Source organism: Diachasmimorpha longicaudata, chromosome 16, assembly GCF_034640455.1.
Source record: "Diachasmimorpha longicaudata isolate KC_UGA_2023 chromosome 16, iyDiaLong2, whole genome shotgun sequence".
Classification (NCBI taxonomy): Eukaryota; Metazoa; Arthropoda; class Insecta; order Hymenoptera; family Braconidae; genus Diachasmimorpha; species Diachasmimorpha longicaudata.
Window position 1 is genome coordinate 4,901,637 of NC_087240.1, and position 23,980 is coordinate 4,925,616.

At 37.2% G+C, this 23,980-nt stretch overlaps 7 protein-coding genes and 1 long non-coding RNA gene across 20 annotated transcripts; 4 read left to right on the forward strand and 4 right to left on the reverse strand.

The window, feature by feature from the left end:
- Positions 1-158: 158 nt before the first annotated feature.
- Positions 159-5,580, reverse strand: LOC135170123 (uncharacterized). Of its 6 annotated transcripts, XR_010300315.1 has the most exons (7): positions 5,439-5,580; positions 4,568-5,161; positions 4,360-4,481; positions 3,262-4,268; positions 3,154-3,208; positions 2,221-2,932; positions 159-308 (listed from the first exon to the last, which is right to left on the reverse strand). XR_010300315.1 is itself a non-coding variant. In XM_064135656.1 (5 exons), exons 1-4 carry the CDS (start codon positions 5,529-5,531, stop codon positions 3,269-3,271), a joined length of 1,809 nt encoding a protein of 602 aa, XP_063991726.1. In that variant the 5' UTR covers positions 5,532-5,580; the 3' UTR covers positions 159-308; positions 3,262-3,268. The 6 variants fall into 6 exon arrangements, 1 of the variants encoding a protein (XP_063991726.1); XR_010300316.1 differs by lacking the exon at positions 3,154-3,208; XR_010300314.1 differs by lacking the exon at positions 2,221-2,932.
- LOC135170142 (uncharacterized) lies at positions 1,752-3,089 on the forward strand. Of its 2 annotated transcripts, none has more exons than XM_064135693.1 (4): positions 1,752-1,892; positions 2,041-2,168; positions 2,259-2,546; positions 2,699-3,089. In XM_064135693.1, the coding sequence occupies exons 1-4, from the start codon at positions 1,752-1,754 to the stop codon at positions 2,961-2,963; spliced, it is 822 nt and encodes a 273-aa protein (XP_063991763.1). In that variant the 3' UTR covers positions 2,964-3,089. The 2 variants fall into 2 exon arrangements, with proteins under 2 accessions (XP_063991763.1, XP_063991764.1); XM_064135694.1 differs by having other exon boundaries at positions 2,262-2,546.
- Positions 5,581-5,971: 391 nt separating the features above from the next.
- LOC135170133 (odorant receptor 42b-like) lies at positions 5,972-10,248 on the reverse strand. Of its 2 annotated transcripts, XM_064135681.1 has the most exons (9): positions 10,098-10,229; positions 9,760-10,005; positions 9,388-9,666; positions 9,050-9,200; positions 8,664-8,993; positions 8,495-8,594; positions 8,144-8,416; positions 8,001-8,054; positions 5,972-7,917 (listed from the first exon to the last, which is right to left on the reverse strand). In XM_064135681.1, the coding sequence occupies exons 2-8, from the start codon at positions 9,839-9,841 to the stop codon at positions 8,001-8,003; spliced, it is 1,269 nt and encodes a 422-aa protein (XP_063991751.1). In that variant the 5' UTR covers positions 9,842-10,005; positions 10,098-10,229; the 3' UTR covers positions 5,972-7,917. The 2 variants fall into 2 exon arrangements, with proteins under 2 accessions (XP_063991751.1, XP_063991750.1); XM_064135680.1 differs by having other exon boundaries at positions 5,972-8,054; positions 10,098-10,248.
- LOC135170144 (transmembrane protein 223) lies at positions 6,014-7,569 on the forward strand. The gene is made up of 4 exons (XM_064135696.1): positions 6,014-6,147; positions 6,474-6,790; positions 6,986-7,128; positions 7,338-7,569. The coding sequence occupies exons 1-4, from the start codon at positions 6,026-6,028 to the stop codon at positions 7,521-7,523; spliced, it is 768 nt and encodes a 255-aa protein (XP_063991766.1). The 5' UTR covers positions 6,014-6,025; the 3' UTR covers positions 7,524-7,569.
- A 34-nt stretch (positions 10,249-10,282) lies between the features above and the next one.
- Positions 10,283-13,642, reverse strand: LOC135170139 (E3 ubiquitin-protein ligase RNF146). 2 transcript variants are annotated; one of them, XM_064135690.1, is made up of 5 exons: positions 13,416-13,642; positions 13,150-13,265; positions 12,590-12,835; positions 11,258-11,545; positions 10,283-11,180 (listed from the first exon to the last, which is right to left on the reverse strand). In XM_064135690.1, the coding sequence occupies exons 1-5, from the start codon at positions 13,517-13,519 to the stop codon at positions 10,873-10,875; spliced, it is 1,062 nt and encodes a 353-aa protein (XP_063991760.1). In that variant the 5' UTR covers positions 13,520-13,642; the 3' UTR covers positions 10,283-10,872. The 2 variants fall into 2 exon arrangements, with proteins under 2 accessions (XP_063991760.1, XP_063991761.1); XM_064135691.1 differs by having other exon boundaries at positions 13,334-13,436.
- Positions 13,643-13,697: 55 nt separating this feature from the next.
- LOC135170164 (uncharacterized) lies at positions 13,698-14,814 on the forward strand. Its single transcript, XR_010300319.1, has 3 exons — positions 13,698-13,837; positions 13,909-14,468; positions 14,548-14,814. It is a non-coding gene; the product is annotated as an uncharacterized LOC135170164 (long non-coding RNA).
- An 830-nt stretch (positions 14,815-15,644) lies between these two features.
- LOC135170124 (rho guanine nucleotide exchange factor 7) lies at positions 15,645-22,775 on the forward strand. Of its 5 annotated transcripts, XR_010300317.1 has the most exons (12): positions 15,645-15,739; positions 16,844-17,321; positions 17,405-17,531; positions 17,926-18,106; positions 18,181-18,595; positions 18,680-18,907; positions 19,009-19,206; positions 21,103-21,277; positions 21,382-21,468; positions 21,652-21,727; positions 21,844-22,323; positions 22,402-22,775. XR_010300317.1 is itself a non-coding variant. In XM_064135657.1 (11 exons), exons 2-11 carry the CDS (start codon positions 17,253-17,255, stop codon positions 22,004-22,006), a joined length of 1,719 nt encoding a protein of 572 aa, XP_063991727.1. In that variant the 5' UTR covers positions 15,645-15,739; positions 16,844-17,252; the 3' UTR covers positions 22,007-22,775. The 5 variants fall into 5 exon arrangements, 4 of the variants coding, with proteins under 4 accessions (XP_063991727.1, XP_063991729.1, XP_063991730.1 ...); XM_064135657.1 differs by having other exon boundaries at positions 21,844-22,775; XM_064135659.1 differs by lacking the exon at positions 21,652-21,727 and having other exon boundaries at positions 21,844-22,775.
- LOC135170162 (mediator of RNA polymerase II transcription subunit 11) lies at positions 22,339-23,449 on the reverse strand. The gene is made up of 3 exons (XM_064135714.1): positions 23,235-23,449; positions 22,802-22,942; positions 22,339-22,678 (listed from the first exon to the last, which is right to left on the reverse strand). The coding sequence occupies exons 1-3, from the start codon at positions 23,308-23,310 to the stop codon at positions 22,476-22,478; spliced, it is 420 nt and encodes a 139-aa protein (XP_063991784.1). The 5' UTR covers positions 23,311-23,449; the 3' UTR covers positions 22,339-22,475.
- Between the last annotated feature and the right edge of the window lie 531 nt (positions 23,450-23,980).

Below are 23,980 nucleotides of genomic sequence, written 5' to 3' on the forward strand. Positions count from 1 at the left end.
TAATCCCCGAAACATTTTAAAAATTCATTACCTTAGGTCGCCCTCAGATATTCGTAAAATAAATTACTTGAAAAATACTCCAACCATGGCCCATATTAATCTGACGATAAACTAAACTCTTAAATATAAATTAGAAGACACAAGTGACAGTAACATACCCACAAAAACAAGTCCTCAGCTATAACTACGAATTGATCTCCACTGCCATTCCACCGTCCACAGTTTTATGGCACAAGTTGTGTCGAGTAAAATCCAGCGAAGCGGTATAGTTGTCTCATGGCCACCTTTCTCTACCCACCGCGAAAAGCCTGAAAGATACTTACAAGTTGAGTCTTGACGGTGCTCGGAGTGCCTAGCTGTCTACCAAAGCTAGTATAGTTATTTCCAATTCATACCGCGCAGTTATAACAATTGTAAATAATTTTCATATACATCCCATCATATTTTGCTTTGGGAAATACCTCGAAGTAATAAATATTCATTGAATTTGGAGGAATCATTAAACTGTTGTCAAAATAAAGCAAAAAGTTCATAAATATGGTACTGATCATCCATTTAAATGTGTTATTACGCAAATTTCCATCATCTGCAAAGTGACTTGTGGACTGAGAAGAAGAAATAGCTTGGAAAATCTTCAGAAAAAGGTTCAGCAAAATACATTCAGGCATTTATTGTACTTCTCTATCGATTATTTATTTTTATGGATAATTGCAAAAATAATTTTGATTATTCAATCACTCGAGTGGAGTTTTTTTTTGACAGAGAGGGGAGAAAGTTAATTTTATTTGATAAACATTAATTCCAGTTTTTTCGAAATCACCGAGTTATATAAGACAGGAAGTTGTGAGAATTGAGTAACTCGGGAAATTTGCTTGTTTTGTGATTGTTCTAAGGTGGGGAAAGGTGGCTATGGGGAAGTTGCTATTAATTATTCCAGGAAATCAGTGATAATTTACGATATTCGATGAAAATAATATTCAAAAATGAAGTAGATTAGCCCTTAGTTTCATCAGAACATCAGAAGATTTGTCTACTAATTCAATTAGTCTTAATTGACTCTTTAGAAAAATCTTTATATATTAAATAGATATTCGACAAACGGTGCATCGACAGGCATTGAAATCTCCGCATCCTAACCACAAAAACAATTTTTTATATCATAAATAAAACCCGTTGTTAATTGAATTCACAGAGTTCTAATGATTGTGATGATGTTATTCGATACATAGAGTAATTTTTGTTGTTCCTCACGTGAGTGTGACGGCTGAGGATGATTCAACTTGCTGTCAGAAGCGAAAGTAACTCAGACACACCAAGATTGGTAAAGAAGATATTGTTCTTCGAACGTGTGGTTTTATCAAACAAAGGATGCAATGCATTCCTCGTGAGAAAATTGCACAAATTGTTCATAAAGCAATCAGACTCAACGAATTAAAATGGATCGAGAAAATTTAATTTCTCCAGTTGATTCAGAAAAAAACCGAACTATCAATGATTTTCTAAAAATCAATTAGTCACCTAATTAATTAATTTGCATAGATAACTGATTAGTTCCTGCGATGTACTCGAAATATAATAACCAAAAATCCTTAGAATGTTGAATTCAATCTTCTCGGTTAATCCTCCATTACATAATTGAGGACGAGGTTGCACGCGGGCGTACCTTAACCTTGTGCCTACACTCCAACCAATATGTGTTGTAAATAAAAACGAATGTACGCAATGAAGTTACAGACATCAGACAGGTAACAATGCGTCACAACAACGAATATCAAATGCACAATGGGAGGGATCCACATCGGGCCTATTCTACGGACGGCGAGGAAAGCCATCGGACCATTTCCGTACGTACATCCTCGGAGTACGCCACAGCCCATAAGCCAAATGCTATGGTAATCATCAGTTTGTCATTTTTATTTTTAGACAACAAATTTTTAAAGAACAACTCCCATTCCCCTTCCCAAAGGCAATAAAAATAATTCTTCCAACGAAGTAACTTGTCATCAGAAATATATTCAATTTTAATTTACTCTTTTGCAGATTGGCAGAAAAGAAAAGAGACGACACGAACGAGACCTGAACGATTCACCTCCAGGAATCCACCGACATGGACAGGATTCCGAAATTTATATCACAAGTGAAGCTTATCGGACTACCCCGGACTTCAGGTGTGTGATTAATTATTGTGAAGATAATTGCACAAGTAAATGAAAATCTTACTATTCTCGATGAATTGATATCAACTTTTAAATATCCAGTAGAGCCTCAGGCCACCACAGTCCCGTGGCAAGTTCCAGATATGGATATAGAGCTCCTAGTAATTATAGCTATGGCTCAGCAAGATCTGGAGCCTCCAATGGATCCACCATAAAAACAAAAACCTCGAGACACGGTGGGCTTGTCGTTGAAACCATGTCCACACCAAATCCATTTTGTCCAAATACGAAAGGAATGTGTTGTCTATTGCTCCTCATCAATCTGGGAATTATTCTTGTCACACTTGGTTTTGTCATAGTCATACAAATCTTCCATCCCCTCATTGTCTGGTAATTACTAGTGTCAATTTTCAATGTAAAAATAACTAACAGATATTTTTATCAACGTAGAATTTCTCAGGAAATTCCACAATTTCCCTTTTCAACTCGAGAGACAGAAAAGCGATGCGATTGCGGAATAACGAAGCCTTTCATTGTTTCAGGATTCTCGGAATAATTTTCTTAATATTCGGCTTTGCCACGTTAATGGGAAGCTTGATATATTGCGTCCATGTATTCAGAAATGCCAAACACCCACACGAAGTTAACCCAGAAGATTTTTACTGGACGAGGTACTGGCAAGGACAGGTAGGCTCAGCCCCGGAAATCCATTACAAAGCCGAAGAAAAATATCCGGACGATGCGGGAAGTGATCGTTTTAGCAAATACTCATCGTCCTATTACGATCGACGTAACCAACATTATTGAAGTTATTTATTTATTTAATTTAAAAAGTTATGTAACTAATAGACTGGACAAATGTGCCGTAACATTGTAGAAAATATATGAATTCTTTTTTATTAAATATGTGGAGATAGATTATGATAAGACAAACTGATGATTTATTTATTCACTTCATTGGTTCTAATGGATAGAGCTCAGTGATAAGTGAACTTACCTCGATTTTCCACTTCGCCACTGAATTATTTATTGTCTCATTTGGCGTTGATAACCTCATAAATAAGATAAATTAGTATAACATCCTCGAAAATCGCTAGACTCTTACCACCCAATTATATCAAATTAGACTCCGAGATAGTCATCGTCGGCAGCGAGCTATCACTCCAGTCAGGATGGGGATAATTTCTCGGGGGGCTGGGCACCCTCACCTCCACCTTACTGTTGATTCTCGTATTTTGATACATCATTTCGATTTCCTTCATCCCTTTGCTCCCCTCCAGCCTCCCATCCAGGGACAGCCTCCCCCTCGACCTCTTCATCTCACTCATTCCCTGTTCAACTTGGTCACCATCACGATTACCCTCAGGCACCACATAAATGAACTCATCTTCACTAGGTTTTAGAATTAAACCAATGTGTGACGCATCATCTCCTCCAATGGAAGTGAATTCTAAATGTGTTTTTTCCTTAAATTTTTCTGTTTGGTTCTCTGAATCATTGATGAAATTCTCCGACAGTGATGATAAAGTTTTATTGATCATTGTGGGCGGATTAGTCACATCTATTGTGGAGATAGAGGGCTCTGAGACGTCGACCACATCATGCCCAGTATTTCTCGTTACGGGGATGGAATTACTCGAGGAACGAACTGGTGACGATGAAGCCCTACCACCGATCACCATCTGCGATAGATACCCATCTGGGTTGACAGACAAATTGTCAGGTCTGGAAGCCTTCTTGATGTTGATCAATTCATCTCCGATCAGATGGTGGAGGTTCTTTATGGCCTTCCGATGTTCAATCAGCTCGGAATCCTTAAAGGAAGACATTACAGACAATTTTTCCTTCTCCATTTTGAGGAACTGAGAGTCAAGGAACCGCTGGTGGGCGAGTTCTGTTTGTTCGTTGAGTTCAGTTTTTAATTCGGTTGTGATATTCTGGAGGACTTGAATCTTTTCATTTTTCTCTTTAAGATCGCTGAGGAGTTTTTTATTTGTGAGATCTAATTTTGAAGAGTCTGAGAGTTTCTGACGCAGGTCGTTCAGGACAGTTTCGAGCTCGGCCTCTCGACGAAGGGATGACTCGAGGTGGAGAGACTTCTCCTCGAGTTGTCTGTCAAAATGGTGGAGAGATACATCAGTGAGAAATATTTGCGCGTGGTGTTGGAATCAATTGGAAATGAAAAATTGGAGGAATTAATTACTGTTGAAGAATGGCTTTTTCCTTTCGAGAGGTTTCCAATGTCGTCTGCATTTCTTTACCTGCAGCTGCTAGTTGAGTCACACTGGCTTCTAGTTGGCTATATTTTAGAATCATCTCTAGATCCTGTGGACATTAAAAAATATTAACGCAATTATTTCCCAACGATTGTGAAACACTTAATTATTACAAAAAAAAACTTCAGGACTCACGTCAGGACTAGATTTCCCAGTATCACTAGGTATTCTCAACAATGCCTGTTCCATCTGGTACAAAATTACACTGGACTTCTCGTCCTTGACTAAGCTTTCGAGCTCCTTCATCAAGAAAGCAATTGTCGGAATTGGAGTCAATAAATTAAAATGATTATTAGAAGAGTCAAACAATCCTCCACATTGCACCCCTTTATCAATAACAATGACAGATTCTGCACTGTCTCTAGTCCCAACGGACGTGGTGGAGGGGTTTCCTAATAGAGCATCATGTCTAGCTCGTCTAGGTTCCCTGTAATCTTCTGTCAATGGCCGTGCACTCTTGGAACCTCTCGTACCTCCATGAATTTGATGAAGAGTTTGCTTCAACGAAGCTCTCGTTTGTTCTCGAAATCTCCCAGGCCAGTTGCTCTTATTCTCAGTTAATACTGACGAATGTTTTTTCCATTCAACTTGATTTTCAGACTCGGGATTTGCTGATGGGGTTTTTGGCTGTTTGGGAGTAGTTTTGTGGCTCTTTGTCTTTACTGTTATTGCTACGGTTGGTCCCGGCTTGTCAATAACTACCCGATCCGTCAAGGATCCTGGAGTATTCTGAAATAAAGAAGAATGTCCCTAATCATTGCATTGAATCAGTCGGTCCAATCAATGACACATTTTAGTCGTCCATTGTTTACATTAATTCATCCATCATCAGGTGAAAAGTACTTTCCCTATAAATCCTCGAAATAAGTGAGCAAACACAAAGATGTCAAAGGAATTTTTAGGTTAGAATTTCAAGAGTCATAAAAGACTTTTTATTTTTTTCCGATAATTTATGGGTTTGGAAAATATGGACATGTCAACTTGTCCATTAATTTATAATCATCACCTGCTTGATAGTCGCCGGAAAATGTGATCGCTCAGCACATCTTGACTTCCTGGAGGGTGTGATCTTCCCCAGTTTATCGATACCTCCGCTCATTGTGACCAGAACTTGAATGAATTCTTCAATTCACCCATAGAAAGCTTGTAAAAACTACTTCACTGTTAAATTTCCATAACTTGAATGTTCACAAGAATCCCCTCAGTGAAAATTCCGTAAAAAATAACTTCTGAACTCCTTTACAGTGTCAACAAAAATTTTAACAAACATCGTTTTCCTTTTGTTATAAAGCTGTATCTATGAATTACTCATAAATTCTTGCGGATTTATTCACTAATTCAATCAATAAATAACCTTAAAATTTTTGTTTGTTGTTTTAACCAATGCTAACGTGCAGTCCAGTCATCTCCTCTTGTGACATAACCTCCAAATTATGTCGGTAATTACCTGATTGTGAAGTGAACTCGCCGGCGATTGAGGTTAAACCCGTAAAGACCGAACAGCAATTCATAATAAAGGCGATTTTCAATTGTTAGTCATTTATTAACCGCTTCAATCGATGTAAATATTGAGTAAATAAGAAAAAGTTAATAATGTTCAGTAATTTGGGGAAAATTAGTTCCTCTTTACGCTTCAATTTACTGCGGACAGCAGTTCAGACCAAAGATAACGTGCGATGTTATGGAATTGTTAGATCATGGGGACTACAGTCGAGGTACCACAATTGTTATTACCAGTTATTTTGTTTATTTTTTTCTCCGATAATTAAACTAAAAGGTATGGAGTCCTCCATATCTGTATTTGAGTAATTCCTTACCTTCAAATATAACCAAGAAAAGAAAGAATTTCATATGCTGTTGCTATTTAGCCCACGAAATTTCACTCCGTGTGATCAATAACTTGTTCAATAAATCAAGAGGCAGAAGAAATAGCTGATAAACAAATTAATCCACTCGTGCTGGAAATATTTAAAAAATAGTGTCCAAATGTACTGAGCATACTTTTTCTGTCATGATTGCTGTCATTTTTCTGTATTTCCAGGTGTCATGAGACTTCAAGAACATTGAGATCCTCATTCCCCAAATTTTTGATTCCCAAATTGATGAGATCTTTTGCGGATCAATCAGTCATCAAGATAAACACTAATGTAGCCAACAATGTTCTTCTCTGGAAATTCGAACGCCCAAAGTTTTTTAGAAACATTGCCATTTTCACTGTCCTACAGTTTACGGTACTGATGACGTGCAGTTATGCTGCATGGACAGTCATTCCGATATACAGAAATGATATGACATGGAAAGATTATTTTAAAAAGGCGTATTTGTCGGGGGTATTGTGGTTTTTCTCAGCATTCTCAGGTATGTTTCCAGCTTTTCAAGTAAAGAAAAATGTATTGGAGTTCGTACTAACCGGAGCAACTTCGAATGAAGATCGTTTATTATGGTAGCATTTTTCCAAGCCGTTGGTTTACCGAAAAAAATTAACTCTGTAACAAATCAACTTTTGTCATTCAGTCAAGTTAATAATAATACATTTTTACTTCATTTATTCAGCGATTGTTACCTCTGTGTTGATCTGGATCTTCATCCGCAAATCTCTGAAATACATAATCTTGAACAAAGGAGGAACCAGTGCGACGCTTGTGACCTATCATCCCTTTAAAGAGTCTATAGCCAAAGTTGTGCCTCTCGAAGATGTAATATTTCCAAAAATCTATTCAATTTAGGATAATCAAGTAACTTTGATGGTTTACTGAGCTGACAAAAGTATCGTAAAACAGATCAATGATTTTTTGATTCCGTCTCGTGTCGAGAGCAAAAAACCCAAAGTACTTGGAGATATCCTTAAATCATTGGGAAGTACGAAATTTTATGGCCTAATAGGAATTAAATTTCTGTCTTATAGCTTATTGTCAAGAAAGACCGAAATGATGTTGGAACTTTTATCTCTCTGAGGGTAAAAGGCACCCGCTTCTTCCATCTAATCGACAAGCAAGGTACCTTCGTGAATCCAGATCTGTACGATCTAACTGTAGGCCTTGATCGAACTCACAAACCTGTGAAGAAGAGTGCAGTCTCCCGTGTGGGATGAATATTAAGCTTTGTATTTTACTTAAATAATAAACTATTTAATTGACTCAATTTTTTTCGATTGTCTTTCGGATTTAACTTTATACTTATCAGAGTACCATATTTGACGTCTATGAAGCAATCCTGTCTTCGATGAACTGTCGTCAGATGCAAAGACCTACTCGCAAGTGTAAAATGTCATACGTCTTCTCTTTCTATAAGAAGTAGAATGACCCGTGTGCTGTCAACGTTTATGGTGACATTCACATTTAATCACTTTCAATATACATGTGAAAAATGATAATTATTCTGGATATAACACATAGTAGGCGAGAAGGTGGGTCTTCAGTAACACGAAATTATCATTTATTGTCCTCTTATTAATTCTTGTTATTTAAGGTATTCGACGTTTTCCTCTTGAATATCAAATTGAGCTATTTAGAATTGGGCCACATACATAAAGCGGAAGTTTCTGATTGTTACAGCCACTATCCCTTACTCATTCGTTGGCCCTCTTCACTAGTGCCATGGCTGAGTAAGATTTAACGAGTACCTGCGGAGGAGAATTATGCTACATGAGGACCTCAAGTTACCGGACATTGAGGTAAGACTCTCGTAACTATAACAATTGTTTGTTTTTACATTTTTCAAAGTAGGTAATGAAAGTTCAAAGAGGCCAAAAGCACTGAGTGATAAGGGATTTTGAGTCATCGCAGCAAAAATTAGCATGTTTGTCTGAAATTCCTTATCAGCCTTGTACCAGTTCGATTTGTATGTTGCTGAGCTGACGAGATCGCTTTCCGAAATTATTGTATTGCCGCCCCAACAGTAGGCGACTAATTGGAACAAAATGCTCAACAGAGCCAGAATTGTTTGTCCAGCAGGAATGGGATTACTGAGGCTGACTGTTTTCGTCTTAAAAAATTGGCAATCAGGTAACACAAATATGTCTGCTCGCAGTGGTCATGATCATATGATTAAATAAATACTTACAACAAATAAGTGAATTCCAGTGAGAGATATCATTACCACACTTGAAACTAATTGCGGAAATAGAATAATTCCGTACACACTTTGCATTACATCCACCATTCTAAAATTCGTCAGTGCACGATGTACAATTCGGAAAGTCATATCGAAAAAATTTTCACTCAATAATTACCGGACAATTTGTTGATAATGTTGAATGCAATAAATCAATTCTTGATTAGCAGCTGAACGCACTGTTCCCACATCAGTTTGTGGACAATAAAAAATATTTGGTTTTCCATTTTCGGATATTTCACTCGCAGCAGAGTCTACATAGCTTCTGCAAGATTTTCGCAGGCGAAAATTAAGAATCTTCAATTGTGTCGAAATATGAAACGTTAGGGACATAACTAAACAGTCGTTGGCTAGAACAGTGAAGGTCACGACTGTGAACATTAAATAATCTGTCACCAACAATATCCAAAAATTCCAAGTCTGAACAAAACTTCTTAAGCAAGTGTAACTGTAAAATTAACAATAATATGTTTTTGCACATAGGGACATTCGGTAATGATATACCCGATTAAAACATCGTTGAGTGTTCTCCTATTTTCATCCAAACACTCCAAGTAAAAAAACATTTCGCAGAAGAGTGCGTCTAGTATCCATATTATGGTAAATAATTTTGATAGTTTGATGGTTTGCGGTACCATTTCGTCTCTGTATAGAGCTGCAAGATAATCGGTATTGCTCATTAGGAACCCTGTTCTCATAGTAAGGTAATCAATCGATTCAAGTTGATTAAATATCCATAAAAATTGCTCTGAGAAGACGTTCTCTCTGTTTGCTGTCTCATTAGCAGTTTGAATCGGCTGATCGTTTTGTTACTGACAACTTATTGATAAGAGTAAAATCACCAGTTTCTTTGGAGCATGGGAGACTCGTTTCCCATTGAAGGGTTGTCGCGATGAAGTTAATATCCGATCGACGCCATAGGAGATTGATGTTTTTCAAGCAACCACATGTGAAAGCGAATGCTAAAAACCCGGATAATGTCAACCGCACAAAATCATCATGTACTGACCATGCATGGCTCATATATCCAAGAGTCCGTATGATAACGACGAGAAATGCTATCATACCGCAATAAATATTGTAAAACCACTTTCGATAATCGTTGTACGGATTCCATAAACCTTCGAGCGAAAAGGATTGATGAATCAGGAATTTACTTGAGAAACGGTACAATATAATTTCAATTGTCAATTGTATATTGGAATGAGTCTTACCGCTGAGCGTCAAGTACTTCAAGTTGAAGGTGACATATGTTGGAGGATGATGAGGGACTTGAGCCATTTCCGAACCTGCCATCGAATTTCTAATGCTACAGCAGGGGCTCGTTAGACGACAACTGCTACATTTTGGCGACCTAACGTCTAGCCGGTGAATAATTCAATGATCTCCGCAGAAGTTGTTATTTATTCATGGCAACAATACTTTATGGAATAATTTTCGTCAATTATTATCGATTATTCCTGAAAGATTCATGAAATAAAAGTGCATGAACATCATTGTTGCATGCGGATTATGAAATTCTAATGAGGAACAGTGAGAGAGGGACACTTACCTCTGGGTAGCGAGGGAAGAGCGGATCAATGTCACTCCTCATTCAGACATTGTTGTTAGAGTTATAAGTTGTGGTGCTCTATATCATTATCCCGTGAACGAAATTACGAAAACTAGAGGTTTTCAGACGCCTCCCAGGGGCGCGACATGTTAAACAGAAATAAATATATCTCAGGACTCGGGCGGTGAATCAAAAATATTCCTTCCTTGTCTTTATTTTTTGAAAAAGTTTTTATTGACTATGTTAAATGGAATATTTTAAATTAAATTTTTATAGACTTTAGATGCAGTAATACGGTATCATTTGTAGACTTCATAGAATAATTTAGGAGGAAAAATGTATCTCTAATCCTATTTGTTGATCATTTCGGAAAAGATCATTTTTTTCTTTCTTAACATCACACAGAGAATTAATTTTTGCATCTTAACATTCTTTTTGACAGTTTCCTCTGCAGAAGTTCGCGGATTTGGAAGGAAATTGACAATTTACATTGATATTTCTGCTGTTCCTTTCCGCCGTTCTCCATCTCTCTACTTTCATAATTTCTCATCTTAGTCTCACAGACTTCTCTCATAAACTTTTGTTATTCTCTTTGGATTTTTTTCTCACGATAACCGAGTAAATAATGATGAAAATATTTTCCCTCTTGCGATAAACAAAATATCGATATTCATGTTTTTTTCTTTAATCAAATAAAAATAATGCGAATGACAACATTCAACATCTGTCGGCCCTCGCCCTAGGGAATGAATGATAACGATCACAATGCCTGCGTTTAAAGATGATTCTCACCTTCATCGCTGTATGCAGATGTGTCGGTATTTGACGGCGTTGCCCTGCGTATTGTACGCTGATTATCTGAAAACGATCCACTGACGTTCGTATCTTCAAGATCGTTATCACTGTTAAGAGTGAAGTGACCACTTAGCATTAATGAACGCATTTGTTCTAAAACCTGGTGTAAGGAGTCCTGTCTGTGTTCCAGTCTGCCAGTCAGGGGTGTTGCATCGCCACTCGTATTTCCAGCTGGTGTTTGAGGAGTATTGCTTGGAGGCACTGGTGTATTTGTTCCATCACCTGTGCCTGAGGACATGAATGGAACAACAAAATATGAACGTTTGTCCTATTGACCCTTTGCCAATTGAAAAATACATTCATACCCATAGAATCACTAGCTGGACTGGCAGGTCTTTCAGCCCCTCTGATCTCCCTGAAAGCCGGCTCTTCCTCTCGGTTCAGCCTCAGACCAGCCACACCCTTTTTAGGGACGTTGTGAAGATCTCGTTTAATTCTTCGATGTCTGGAAGGGTCATTTCTTCTCAACTGCAGCATCGAACCGAAGTCGGCGATGTAGAGGAAGCCCGCGATCAAGAGCTCACACGTTCTCTTGCCTTGTTTGTATGCTGTCTCGAGTTCTAGGCTTGTTCTTGGGTCATATTGCCACCACCCTGAAACCACCGAACAATTTCCGAGTGATGAACTGACCAAGATCACTCGTTTTTTGGCTCAATAAAGCGGGAAGAAAAAATTAAATCGAAGAACTAACAAATTCACTGGACAATTGAATTGATGAGGTATTTTTCCTGATTGCAGATTAAACAGGATAATTTTTTATTGAAGATTTATTTATTGTTTAGAGTACAAGCACATTAAACTGATACGAAAATTTCTTCACAGAAACCTGCAGTACTGATTTGAAGTTTTTTTCATAATTTTCGAACAACATTCTAGAATTAAATGAAAATTAATGAACAATTCCAATTGGGTTGAATATGTTTAGGTGAGTAATCAAGGAGAATAAAAAAAACATTTTTCCATCACGTTAATGTGTTCTTATTTATTGAAAAATATAATATGCACGATTTCTCAAAGTATCAATTGTGAAAAAAAGATTCAATTAAATAATTTCCGCATGCAGAACATAAAAAATTATACTGCTTTTAGAAATAATAATTTCGTTACATTCATTTCAACAATCAATGACCTATAACTTATAATAAATTGGACCTGAAATTTAACGGTAATTTTGCAGTACTAATATTTAATCAACGAACACCAGCAACTCCCTTGCATGGCACACTAATGATGTCCCGTTTGATTTTACGTTTTTTCATTGGTTGGTATTTTTTGTACTGGCACAAATTTTTAAAATCAATTACGTAGAGTGAACCACAGATTAATAGTTCACACTCGTTTTCACCAAGTTTGTAAATTGTGTCGAGGTCACTGCATGTCCTGGGATCATACCTCCACCAACCTGGGAAAATTTATGGTTGAAATATTCTTCAATGATTTTCAACAACTAACAGGAGCACGAGGACATGCCAAAATTGATGGGAAAGAATTTGAAAAGAGTTATTTTGTTAATTATTGGAGCTGTAGCCTAGCCTGTACCCTAGTCAATATATTTGAATACTCTTGAGCCCTCAAAGGTGGAGGGGAAATGTCCGAAAATTGAGTGACTCTCATGACAAAAAGGTCTCTAGATTTACCATTTCTCCCTTCATAGAACCACTGATACTCCTCCTCAGCTCCTGGCACCTTGGACTCCTCGACCTCCACCAACTCTGGTCTCTCCACAAAATCAGCTGGAATTTCTTGTCTGCACATTGGACATTTTTTACTCTGATTAGCTACCCCTTTGACACAGAGGTAGCAAAATATGTGGGTGCATGGTAATTTGGCTGGGTGAATACATTGTTGGAGACAAACGGCGCACTCCAACGACGTTGTCGTTCCTGTCATCACCAACATATTAAAAATACATCAATGTCTGTCCTTCATGGAACGAATTCCCACAAAAAAGAAGGGGACTACGATAAATAGGGCAAAATAAATCGATGACATCATGTCTCTCTCTCTCTTTGTCCCCTCTGACTATCTCTGTTTCTCTCTGATTCCTACAAAGGCCAAAACATATTGAGAATTTCGTCAGATTCTCAAACATGAGACCTAGAGATTTTCAGATGCAAAGGGCAATGAATTTGACTGAATGTAATTTAATTTCTTCGATACCAGGTGCATTTAATGAGTCAATGACAATATTATTTACCTTGTTTCTCTTCTTTTACTGCCTCCTCGGTCAGGTCGACGACTTTCACCGCTGCTTGGGCCATCAGCTTGCGATATTGATGATACTGATTATCAAAACTAAGTGTGAACACAAGGCTACAAAATAAAGAACTGTATTGGATTTATTCTGAACAAATGGACGTAAATATAAACATAACACCGACAGACGTGCTCCTGTGTGCTACCTCCAATTCCCTCTAGCACATTCCCCGAGCTCTCAAGTACGTCGTTACCGACTTTGTCTACCTTATTGACCGGTACAGGAATCCAGGAATCGACGGTGGCGTCAACGCCGCGGGTAATTTACTAAATTGTGGAGTCGCCTGACTCGCGAGATCGGCGTCTCTCATTTAGTTTATCATCTGTGACATAACCTCTGATTGAGATACTGTCATGGCGTAGTGCTTTCGTGATCTCACCCCGTTATAAAATCCAGCTCCGAGAAGTTATCAACTTATTATTCTAATCAATTATCCCGCTCATGCCCAATCGTTTGAAGGTCCTTTGCAGGTCTATGATAGATAAGAATTATTGTTTGATCGATCATCGTTTTTTTAAAATGAATTTTTCAAAAAAATGAAATATTTCTACGGAAGTTATCATCTTTTTTTTTTAATTTGGCCCTAGAATGTTGAATGACCGCTCAAACGATCGAGAATCGTTTGCAGGTGATTGATAGATGATCATCAATCCCCTACAGAACACTAATTATGAATTATTGATTAAAAATCATTTTGAGGTTACTGAGCTCAGCGGCGGCGGAGTAGGGAGATCGCCATATTGTATTCAACAGCTGACGGTTTGCATTTTGAGGCATGGCGAAAAACTACTCCGAAACAACTTCTTTCCAATCAAACTCACGATCTCATCTACAGGAGCAGGGCGCAAATATTGTTATCTCTTTGTGACACTGACGTATGTTATTCTACTGAGAAAATGTGGAATGACATTCCAATATTAGAAATCGAAGTATGTGGTACACCAGCCGATGTTTGGAGGAATTGTCTTTTTAATGAACCGAGCCAATGGAAAAAGTATGATTTTATTTGTGGGAGCTATATCCAACCCATTTCGATCTTGGAGCCGAATATTCCTAAACCATTGATCACATCAAACAAGTTACTTTTACCTCTGGAGTTTCATAAAGTTTTAAAAAAGGTGCAATGTCGCCGACCTCTTTCTAGCAGCAGATGCAATGTAGAGACAACCCAATTTTCATCTATTCATTCATTTGAAGCAATCAACTAAGTGTTTGCTGGAGAATGTATTTAAAATGATTGAAATGGGCGATCAGTATCAGTGAGTATTACTTTACATCAATTACATTCAAATATTATTCCTTTGGTTTCTAATGTACAATTATTCAAAATTGTTGCAGAATTGCTGGGGTCATCAGTGCATTTCATGACCGATACGTGGCCTTTTGTTTAGTGAATGGAAAGTGGTGGTTGTACGACAACCAGCAGCCAAACATCCGAATGACATCAGATGTAGAATTCGTTGAACTGGTTGGATTAGTTTATATTTTAAAAAGTACAACGAGTTGCTAAGCATCTTAAAAAAAATATCACTTACCAAAGTTATTCTATCAAAGATGAATATTTATTTGTTTTCCAATAAAAAAATATAATGATTAGAAAATTTATTCAAGTCTTATCTTTTAAATAAAGAAAAATTCTCATCTAGTTTACTACTGGGAAAGATCTTCAGCAAAATTCATCAACTATGAATCCTCTCGAGCTCCCCAGATGCAAAATGCTCAAAAGACTTGACATATAATCTGTAAGAAATAGGCAGCATGTGAAAATAATTATTTATTCGTCGATCAGCCACTTCACAGCTTTCTGATATCAAGCAATATTGCAATTTTATACTACAAATGAAAATCAAAGTCTAAAAATGACGGAAAAATTAGAACGTCAATGAAAAATAATTGGTAATGAACAAGTATACAGGCTTATCGTTGATCCATTTTTAGTGGCTTTTCGAATAATCCATTTCATTCAATCGGTTGCCATGCAAACTGGTTATGAATTAAATAAACATAATAGAAAATTAGAAGCATAGATATGTGAATAACATTCTCCTACGCATAAAAATGGCAGCAGCAATCAGCTGTTGGATGCAATATGGCGACCTCCCTACCCTGCCGCCGCTGAGCTCAGTAACCTCAAAATGATTTTTAATCAATAATTCATAATTAGTGTTCTGTAGGGGATTGATGATCATCTATCAATCACCTGCAAACGATTCTCGATCGTTTGAGCCGTCATTCAACATTCTAGGGCCAAATTAAAAAAAAAAAAGATGATAACTTCCGTAGAAATATTTCATTTTTTTGAAAAATTCATTTTAAAAAAACGATGATCGATCAAACAATAATTCTTATCTATCATAGACCTGCAAAGGACCTTCGAACGATTGGGCATGAGCGGGATAATTGATTAGAATAATAAGTTGATAACTTCTCGGAGCTATAAAATCCAGACATTGTGAGACTAATCGTCAGTTTAAAAAGTGGGGGCACTCGAATCATATCTAAATTTTAGAGAGTGGGGGTATTGTCCCAGGCAGGGTTGGGCACGTAAAATACGTCACGTAAAATACATAGTATTTTACACGTATTATACCATGTATTTTACGTCACCTTTTTCAAACGTATAAAACGTAAAATACATTTTATACAACAACGTATAAAACGTAAAATACATTTTATACAACAACGTAAAATACGTATTATACGTCACGCCGTGTCGCATGGAATTTACATGTTTTTGCACTGATGAGAGTTAAAATATTCAATGAAAAGTCAATTTCATATTTTTCGCGACATCCTAGGTATTTAATTTCCCCGTTCCGCACACTGTCAAGCGCCAACCCTGAACCTAGTAACCCGGCGGATGACTGCTTCTTATATAGAAAAATATATACATTAATAGCTCGATAACAATAATTATACCATTTCAAAAAAGAGTGATTCGTTACTTACGTTGTTAATTGTGGAAGAACTCATGATTTTAATGGAACGCACTTTATTAATAGTTCGTAAATGAAATATAATTATATATATGAGGGGTCTTTGATATACACAAAATTATGAATGTAGTGTATTGGGTCTAAAATAGGTACATCCGCCAATAATGGTACAGGAAGTGGCGGCCATTTTCCCCAGCACTGCTGGTGGCCATTTTCCCCAGCACTGCTGGTCGCCATTTTCCCCAGCAGTGCTTTCGTTTTTAACACAAATTTCATGAAAAATTGGTTAACCATCCGGCAATTAACGAGGGTAACAAGGAGAATTCAACTTTCATGAAGGTCACAAGGGTAAGAAGTACTATCGTAAAGTAACATTGTTGTGATCCTTTTAATGCTCGCCTCTAGTAACATTTAATAACTCCCTAGTGAATCTCATGAAATTTAGCCATTTACTTATCAGTCTTATCACCCTCATGACATTCGACCTCCACAGCCATTTACATATTTTTTACATTTTATACGTTTTATACGTTTTTTACGTTTTTCACGTTTTTTACGTACATTCGAAATCCGGTCGAATGTAATAAACCGTAAAATACGTTTTATACATTTTATACATTTTTTACATAATTTACGTGTATTATACGTGTAACGTAAAAAACCCTAGATCCCACCGATTTACCCAACCCTGGTCCCAGGATAATTTTCATATCGTCGACAGTATAAATGGCTACAACGACTGTCGTAGGCGGTCGGAGGGTTGGTCTCGTACGATTTTACTCTCCTCTCCGTAGCCTACATATTGTGCGTAATATTTCCAAAAATTGGCTTACTAAATTGTGAATTTATGTGCGAAAATGTGAAGTAGTGAATTCCTCGGAAAAATCGTGATAAGTGATTTTCCTTTATTGTCGATAAATAGTAATCGGTTATTCACCAGGAGGATATAGTTTCATTGTGTTCATATCGATGCCTCGTGCATTTTTTATGTCCGGATGTTATTTATAAATCCATGAATTGAAGATTGAAGTTTTCAGGCCGAATACTTGATGAATTCTTGGTTAAGTTTACTTTTGATTTTTCTTCGAAGTCAGTGTTAGTGGCGCAATGTCAAAGTTAGATGCTCCAAAATTAGTCACAGCCTTATTTACATTCAAAGGAAGTAACAACGATGAGGTAAATTGTATTTCAGTAAATGCTTGATATGCGAAATAGATAATTATTTTTTATTGCATGTGTATTGATGATTATGGAAATAGTTGTGCTTCAGAAAGGGCGATGTCATAACAATAACGCAGACCGATGATGGTGGATGGTGGGAAGGTACCTTGAATGACAAGACTGCTTGGTTTCCCTCCAACTATGTCAAGGAGTATCGCCCTCTTGGTAATAATTCAATACAAATGGTCAATCTCAGTAAGAACTATTTTGTTGTGAAGTTAAAATGGTAAATATATCGCTTTTCAAGATGGTAAAATTAGATAATTTGAACATTCAATGCTCTATTGGTTTATAATTATGGACAGACAAAAGAGATCCAGTAAAAATTCTCAAGAGAGTTCACTGATGAGCTATTTTCATTAACTATCTCAAAATCAGAAAATCATACACGCAATATTATCAAAAATTGCATGAAGAGGTCTTGCAACGGTTGCATAAGAGTTGCAACGAATGCAATTTAATAAAAGACAACGGACAACGGACCCGAGCAGCAGGTTTAATGGATATAGTCAAGGTATAATTGTTCAAATAACTAATTTCAATTTCCATATTAATGTAGATGCTGGACATTCTTCTGGAAAGCCCCCGGTCGAGAAATCGAGCCAAGAGTTCCCAGCTATTCATTCACGAGTCAATAGAGAAATAGTTTTGAAAGATCTAGTGGATTCAGAGAAAGCTAATGTCACAGAAATCCAGGGAATTGTCAATAATTTTCTGCAACCATTGGAATCAACAAATTTGTACGCTACTATTCCATCTACAACCACTCTAATCTAATAATAAATTTTCTACGAGACTAATTATAAATTTTCAGATTAACAAAAGAGGAATACAAACAGTTGGTTGGAAATATCCGCGAAGTTGTGGAGATTCATCAGCGTTTGCTGGCGAGTCTGGAAGCAGCAGTATCCCACGGACCTGAGGCAAGAATTGGCAGTTTATTTCTCACTCTGGCATCTAAAATACAGTCAGTTCATTTGCGGTATTGCAACGGTCATCCTCATGCCGTTTGCATAATGGACCGATACAGGGATGAACTGAATGATTTTATGGAGAAAAGTGGCGCTGTGACACCAGGAATTCTTGTATTAACTACAGGGCTCAGTAAACCCTTTAGGAGGCTAGAGAAATACAGTGCAATACTTCAGGAATTAGAAAGACATACTGAGAAGAATCACTGCGATCGAGGGGATACACAGAGGAGTGTCTCTGTATACAGGGAAATAGCAGTGAGTAATCATAATGGTAGTCTAAAAGATAATTATGGACATATTATGGACATGTCCATAATTATATATTTATTTATTATTTAGGAACAATGCAACTATATGCGCAAGCAGAGGGAACTAGCCCTTCAAGTGCTTACCAGTGGGGTTAAAGGTTGGGAAGGAGAAGAACTCGATGCCCTTGGCGATATTTTGCATGTTGGACCGGTCACAATTGCAGTGGGGGCAGATCGACGTGATAGATACTTCGTACTATTCCCTACGACACTTCTAGTACTCAGCACAAGCTCTCGAATGAGTTCTTTCATATACGAGGTACAACAACTCTATTTTCTCCTCTCAGCTCCTTAGGAACTTTCAATCTTGATTGCCCGAAAGTACGAGAGAAAAAAATTCACCAAAACTTGGATTTTCAGGGAAAACTCCCCTTAACGGGCATTGATATCACCTTAGTCGAAGATCCTGAGGATTCAAAAAACGCCTTCGAGATATCGGGTCCCTTCATCGAGAGCATTATGGTCCTCTGTAACAACCGAGAAGAACGCCAACAGTGGATCGATCTTCTGAGCCAGGATCAATCGTCGTGTCTTCTTCGTTCTCCGACAATGTTACATGTGAGTTATAGAACCCATCCGTACTCTCGATTATCGAGATATTACGCTAAACTGGTGCGGAAAAAAATTATTTATCCCGAACTTGTGAAGAAACTACTTTACTCTCAATACGTCTACAAGCCAGACTTTAGTGGAGTTAAAATGAGAAGGTGCGTGGTTTCGTATATGATATATCCAAGATGCAGTGATGATTCTGAGGGTGATAATAATGATAGGGACCAAAAGCCGGAAATGAAACAGCAGAGAGTGAAATTAAAATCCTCGTTGATGCTGGATGTCAGTTATGCGAGTACAAACGATGAACGAGATTATTCCAAAGATTTACCACTGGGAAGAACACTCTTCTCTCTTGAAAACTTGAGCTCATGTACGACCAAGTCTAGGATCTATCAGAGTTCTCAAAGTTTACCGGGAGAATTATCTTCAATAGCTCGAATGACAAATCTCCAAAATTTACGCTCTAGAAACATCGTTTTAGCAACAATTCCTTTTTCTTCATCTTGTGAAATACCTAAAGGATACAGTGAAGAGGAGTTTTATTCATTATTGAACAATTGGGAGCCACTTAAGCCACGAATTATCTCCAATCGGGCAAATCACGGTCCCTTACAGTTAACTACCATTAGTGAAAATGCTGGAATTTTAAATGATGCTTTGAACACTCTTTCGTTGCCAGTAACTAGCACTCATTCATCAGATTCAGGCATGGCTGACAGCTGTCACATGACATCATCAGAATTGAATTACAGATATGCGAGAGAAAGAAATAAATACGTTGAACGTGCACAAATATCGCACAGTGAGAGCGAAAACGATGAGCAAATAATGATAAATAAATTTGAACATCAGTGTATCTGTACCTCCCCCTTCGATTCAACACCTAGACAGAGTCACCAATCAGCTGAGAGTATCAAGAATATGTTTACGATTTCCTCGTCCATGAGTGGAATTATTGATTCAAATTCTAAAAAAAATCATGACGGATATGTGAGGTTTCTCAGTAATAATGAGAGAGACGACGAAGAGGATATCAAATCTCCAGAACCTGATAAAAATATAAATAGAGGTGGACAGGTAGACGAGAGTAAAGATGATGATGACCATGGCTCCGAAGAAAATAATTTACCAGCTAAAAAATTTCTTCAGAATCGTTACACAACTCCAATTCCCTTTGATCGTCAAAATATCTCACATAAATATGAGAAAATTCATCGTCGTCCGAATATATCTGCCGGTGAAGTTAACACGGCACCTGTTTATACTTCCGGCCTTTATGCTCACTGGTGGCTCAAGAAAACCATACCCACTGATGAGGGCACAATACAAGGCAAGCTTCCATGGCATGGCTGTTATAGTTTTTTAGTTTTCCAATTTTACACAACTCATTATTTTAATATTCCCTCATTATCAATTGAATGCGATTTCTTTACAATTGCATACCCAACGGACATCGCATTACTAATAGATAATTGACGATAGTACAAGTATTTCATTCATGCTTTTAGCCTACAGCCATGTTATGAGAAGTTATGCTTGTTGCTATTTTCTATTTTTTTTTGTTTGGTTACTAACAAGATATAAGTAACAGACTGATGACAGTTGAATTTCTCACAAGTGAGGATTAAAGAAATGCTCATGAATTGCCCTTGGTACTGACTCATTGCACCGAGGGTGCAATTGAATTGAGTCAATTCGAAGAGTTATTGACACCCCGAGAAACCTGAAATAAAATTATCCCTCATGTACGAGCCCTAAGATTCCCTATATCAACTGTCACTTATAGTTAAATCGATGATCTGATTGACATCACAGAGGCTGTACATCACTCATATCGCGTGCTGATTGTTAATCAGTTGAAAGGAATATTGAGGATCGATTTTTGTTTCTAATTTTTAGCTGAACAATCAACCAAACGAGACACATCAACAGCATCTTCAGGAGCATTGTGCATCCCCAGAGACTAAATCTTGGTGGAATCTTGCATCATTGCGACCGGCACCTCCAATTTATTCAATCAAGATTCAAAATAAGACTGACCCCATCGATGGATATCATTCACCACGAAACACAAGTAACGACGAATAAATAAATTAAAATTGTTATCTAAGAATTGGACAAACCGGAAGATAATTATTATTGATTGTGATTGATTTATGTGATAATTTCTAATTACAGACGAACGGACATTTGAGGATGATGCTATTATCTTGAAAGTTATTGAGGGCTACAGCATGATTGTCAACCGTTTTGCAATGCAACCTGGTAAATTAAAAACTCAGCTGCATTATCTATCAAACGTTTTCTTTGATATTTGTTAGTTTGCATGGCATGTCATAATTTCGGCTCTAACTTCAGAATTAGCTATTGGGAATATTAACTGGTTACAGGCTCCTAAGAAAACATGACAAAACAGAACAGATTAATCGTGAGTATATCAATTTTCAGAATATTCGGATGAATCGCTTAATAAGCCCAGACTATCCTTAATAAATAGTATCCCTATGGACTCGTTTGATGGCAGGTACGTAAATCATTTTTTTTTTTCGATGTTTGATTTATTTGAATTGCTAATTCTGAAGTTGAGATACTCAATGTATGAATATTTGACGATTTATTCACCGCTTTCTGCCAATTCAGGAATCTGCCGGAAGCTCTTGAAGCCTTGAAGAACCAGGTGAAGGATCTCCACGCGCAGATGATGCAGCTTACTAGACAACTGGATGAGGAGAAACAATTGAGACTTTTACTCGTCGCAGCAATCAAACGAAGAGTTCCAGGATTTGAGAGTTTAGTGCCTTAGACGATAAATCATCATGTGTCTTACCTTTAATTGGCGCATCCAATAATTTAGCTATCCAAGCAATTTTGACCATTAGTCTGACTGAAATTGAAGTTGGGGTGGAATGATCTCCAGATTTATGCCTTGAAATTATTCTTCGACGTCACTGGATGGAATTTTCGGTTACAAACAGCGTATAAATAATGTCATTGGCGCAGAGAGATAATTTTTCAGATTGATGCCTGAGAAACACCATATCCTGAACGTTGTGCGCCCAGAAAATTGTGTTTTCCAGACCCTGGATGTGGAGAAATTGGGCCCAAGGGAGGGCTTAAAATGTACTCATTCAGACGTTTTCCCGTAAACTGATAAAATATATTATCGGTGATAATGCATTTAAGTTCATTTTTTTTTAGATCGATGAAACAGAGCTGATTGATGATAATTGTTATAAAGTTATTTGGTTAAATTGTTTGATGCATCGAAAGGTTTACTGAGCAGTAGCATTTGTCTGCATTGGTGTTATCAATACTGGTGTTTGTGGCTGCGTAGTTCTGGTGTTCGATCTTGCATGAAGATGTTTGTTTTTAATGCGTTCCAATTCATTGACCCTACTACGAGCGTGCTCCAATCGGTGCCATGCCATTTGCAGTACTTTTTGGCTGGCGTAGCCAGATCCTTCGTGTGGTTGTCCTGGAATAAGTGGTTATTTATTAATAATTATTATAATATTGAAATAAAATTGTTTGGCTGATGAAATAAATACTAAAAAATTTTTAAAAATTTTAAATTTGATGCGTTTTTTTTTTACTTTACCTGTTGATACTTGTGTCAAATAATTTATTTGCTCGCTCAGTTTAGTTTCTACGTGGCCCAGGGTCTTGATAAATTGATTCGTTTGTCCCTCTGCTTGTTTCAAGCTTGACTTCTCTTTGCTCAGTTCCATGAACGCTTGTCCTGTATGATGAGTGGTATAAAAATTTTTGCGAGACAGTAGTGGATGATTATTCATTAAAAAAAGGCACTTTTTATAGACTCCAGGAACAAAGAACTATTTGTGCTTCACTGGTATCATAAAATACCGTGTGATAAATAATGGCATATCGTTTATTTTGCAATATATTTGTTCAGATCACTGGTCTGGTCTGTCAGAGGTAAAAATCTTCAAAGGATTGTTTTGGAAGAGGTTTTAGAGAAGTAATTCCACATGTGCTGTAGCTTATTTAGTACTCGAGAATTCATAACCTACCTGCACTCTGTAAACACACAATAATATCCTTTTCAATCGCCTCCAAGGTCTGAATGCGCTCCATCGGTGGAGTCATGGTTATGTCTGACTCTGGAGTCACGATCTACAGATGTTTAAGGTAATTATGTATTTTTTACAACTAATTCTTCACTTTGACACGGATAAAAGACTAATGATCTCGTCGGCCGGGCGACTGACGTAAATGTTAGTAATGACGCTGACGGTGGGTGGCACCACGGTCGCCATTTTCACATTTGGTTATATACTTTTTCCTTCTATATATTTCTATTCCAAGGGGGCGGTTAAGTTGAATTCATGTTGATCTCATTTGTCGGTTCATGTGATGAAAGACTATCAAGATTTGTTCTAATGAATTTAAAACGAAATAAAAGTTCACTATACACTGTTTCTACTCATTGGAGTGAGTCAGGAATGACATTCAGACGATTGATAATTGGGGCTGATCAATTGAGGATAATCTTCAGTGGTCGATGTTCATCATATGAAATTCCGATGTCAAGATAAAATAGATGGTGACGAGAACTATTTTTAGCGAGTATTTTTCCCCTTTATCAGAACATTTATGTAATACTCTATAATTTCATCGGTATTTGTAGATATTACAATAGCAAGTTGGACTCAATGTAATTTCAGTCGATAGAATATGGAGGATTAATGAATCATCGTGATCGAAGTGGTAATATTTCCAATAATATTTCCTCCTTCCTCAAAATGAAAAAAATCCA

What these genes read in the sequence shown, in the direction of transcription:
- LOC135170142 (XM_064135693.1), top strand. Translation starts at nt 1,752, where the DNA reads ATGCGTCACAACAACGAATATCAAATGCACAATGGGAGGGATCCACAT. An exon ending in CGGACTACCCCGGACTTCAG is followed by an intron (nt 2,169 to 2,258) that starts GTGTGTGATTAA and finishes TTAAATATCCAG; the next exon opens with TAGAGCCTCAGGCCACCACA. An exon ending in TTCCATCCCCTCATTGTCTG is followed by an intron (nt 2,547 to 2,698) that starts GTAATTACTAGT and finishes TCATTGTTTCAG; the next exon opens with GATTCTCGGAATAATTTTCT.
- LOC135170123 (XM_064135656.1), bottom strand. Translation starts at nt 5,531, where the DNA reads ATGAGCGGAGGTATCGATAAACTGGGGAAGATCACACCCTCCAGGAAG. An exon ending in TTCCGGCGACTATCAAGCAG is followed by an intron (nt 5,162 to 5,438) that starts GTGATGATTATA and finishes TCTTTATTTCAG; the next exon opens with AATACTCCAGGATCCTTGAC. An exon ending in CTGGGAAATCTAGTCCTGAC is followed by an intron (nt 4,482 to 4,567) that starts GTGAGTCCTGAA and finishes TAATGTCCACAG; the next exon opens with GATCTAGAGATGATTCTAAA.
- LOC135170144 (XM_064135696.1), top strand. Translation starts at nt 6,026, where the DNA reads ATGTTCAGTAATTTGGGGAAAATTAGTTCCTCTTTACGCTTCAATTTA. An exon ending in TCATGGGGACTACAGTCGAG is followed by an intron (nt 6,148 to 6,473) that starts GTACCACAATTG and finishes CTGTATTTCCAG; the next exon opens with GTGTCATGAGACTTCAAGAA. An exon ending in GTTTTTCTCAGCATTCTCAG is followed by an intron (nt 6,791 to 6,985) that starts GTATGTTTCCAG and finishes TCATTTATTCAG; the next exon opens with CGATTGTTACCTCTGTGTTG.
- LOC135170133 (XM_064135680.1), bottom strand. Translation starts at nt 9,841, where the DNA reads ATGGCAGGTTCGGAAATGGCTCAAGTCCCTCATCATCCTCCAACATAT. An exon ending in CCCATGCTCCAAAGAAACTG is followed by an intron (nt 9,201 to 9,387) that starts GTGATTTTACTC and finishes ATTATCTTGCAG; the next exon opens with CTCTATACAGAGACGAAATG. An exon ending in CTGGAATTCACTTATTTGTT is followed by an intron (nt 8,417 to 8,494) that starts GTAAGTATTTAT and finishes CAATTTTTTAAG; the next exon opens with ACGAAAACAGTCAGCCTCAG.
- LOC135170139 (XM_064135690.1), bottom strand. Translation starts at nt 13,519, where the DNA reads ATGAGAGACGCCGATCTCGCGAGTCAGGCGACTCCACAATTTAGTAAA. An exon ending in GTTCTATGAAGGGAGAAATG is followed by an intron (nt 11,546 to 12,589) that starts GTAAATCTAGAG and finishes CGGTGGTTTCAG; the next exon opens with GGTGGTGGCAATATGACCCA. An exon ending in TCCAGCTAGTGATTCTATGG is followed by an intron (nt 11,181 to 11,257) that starts GTATGAATGTAT and finishes TCATGTCCTCAG; the next exon opens with GCACAGGTGATGGAACAAAT.
- LOC135170124 (XM_064135657.1), top strand. Translation starts at nt 17,253, where the DNA reads ATGTCAAAGTTAGATGCTCCAAAATTAGTCACAGCCTTATTTACATTC. An exon ending in TGAGTTCTTTCATATACGAG is followed by an intron (nt 18,908 to 19,008) that starts GTACAACAACTC and finishes TTGGATTTTCAG; the next exon opens with GGAAAACTCCCCTTAACGGG. An exon ending in ATGGACTCGTTTGATGGCAG is followed by an intron (nt 21,728 to 21,843) that starts GTACGTAAATCA and finishes CTGCCAATTCAG; the next exon opens with GAATCTGCCGGAAGCTCTTG.
- LOC135170162 (XM_064135714.1), bottom strand. Translation starts at nt 23,310, where the DNA reads ATGACTCCACCGATGGAGCGCATTCAGACCTTGGAGGCGATTGAAAAG. An exon ending in TGTGTGTTTACAGAGTGCAG is followed by an intron (nt 22,943 to 23,234) that starts GTAGGTTATGAA and finishes CTCATCATACAG; the next exon opens with GACAAGCGTTCATGGAACTG. An exon ending in TTTGACACAAGTATCAACAG is followed by an intron (nt 22,679 to 22,801) that starts GTAAAGTAAAAA and finishes CACTTATTCCAG; the next exon opens with GACAACCACACGAAGGATCT.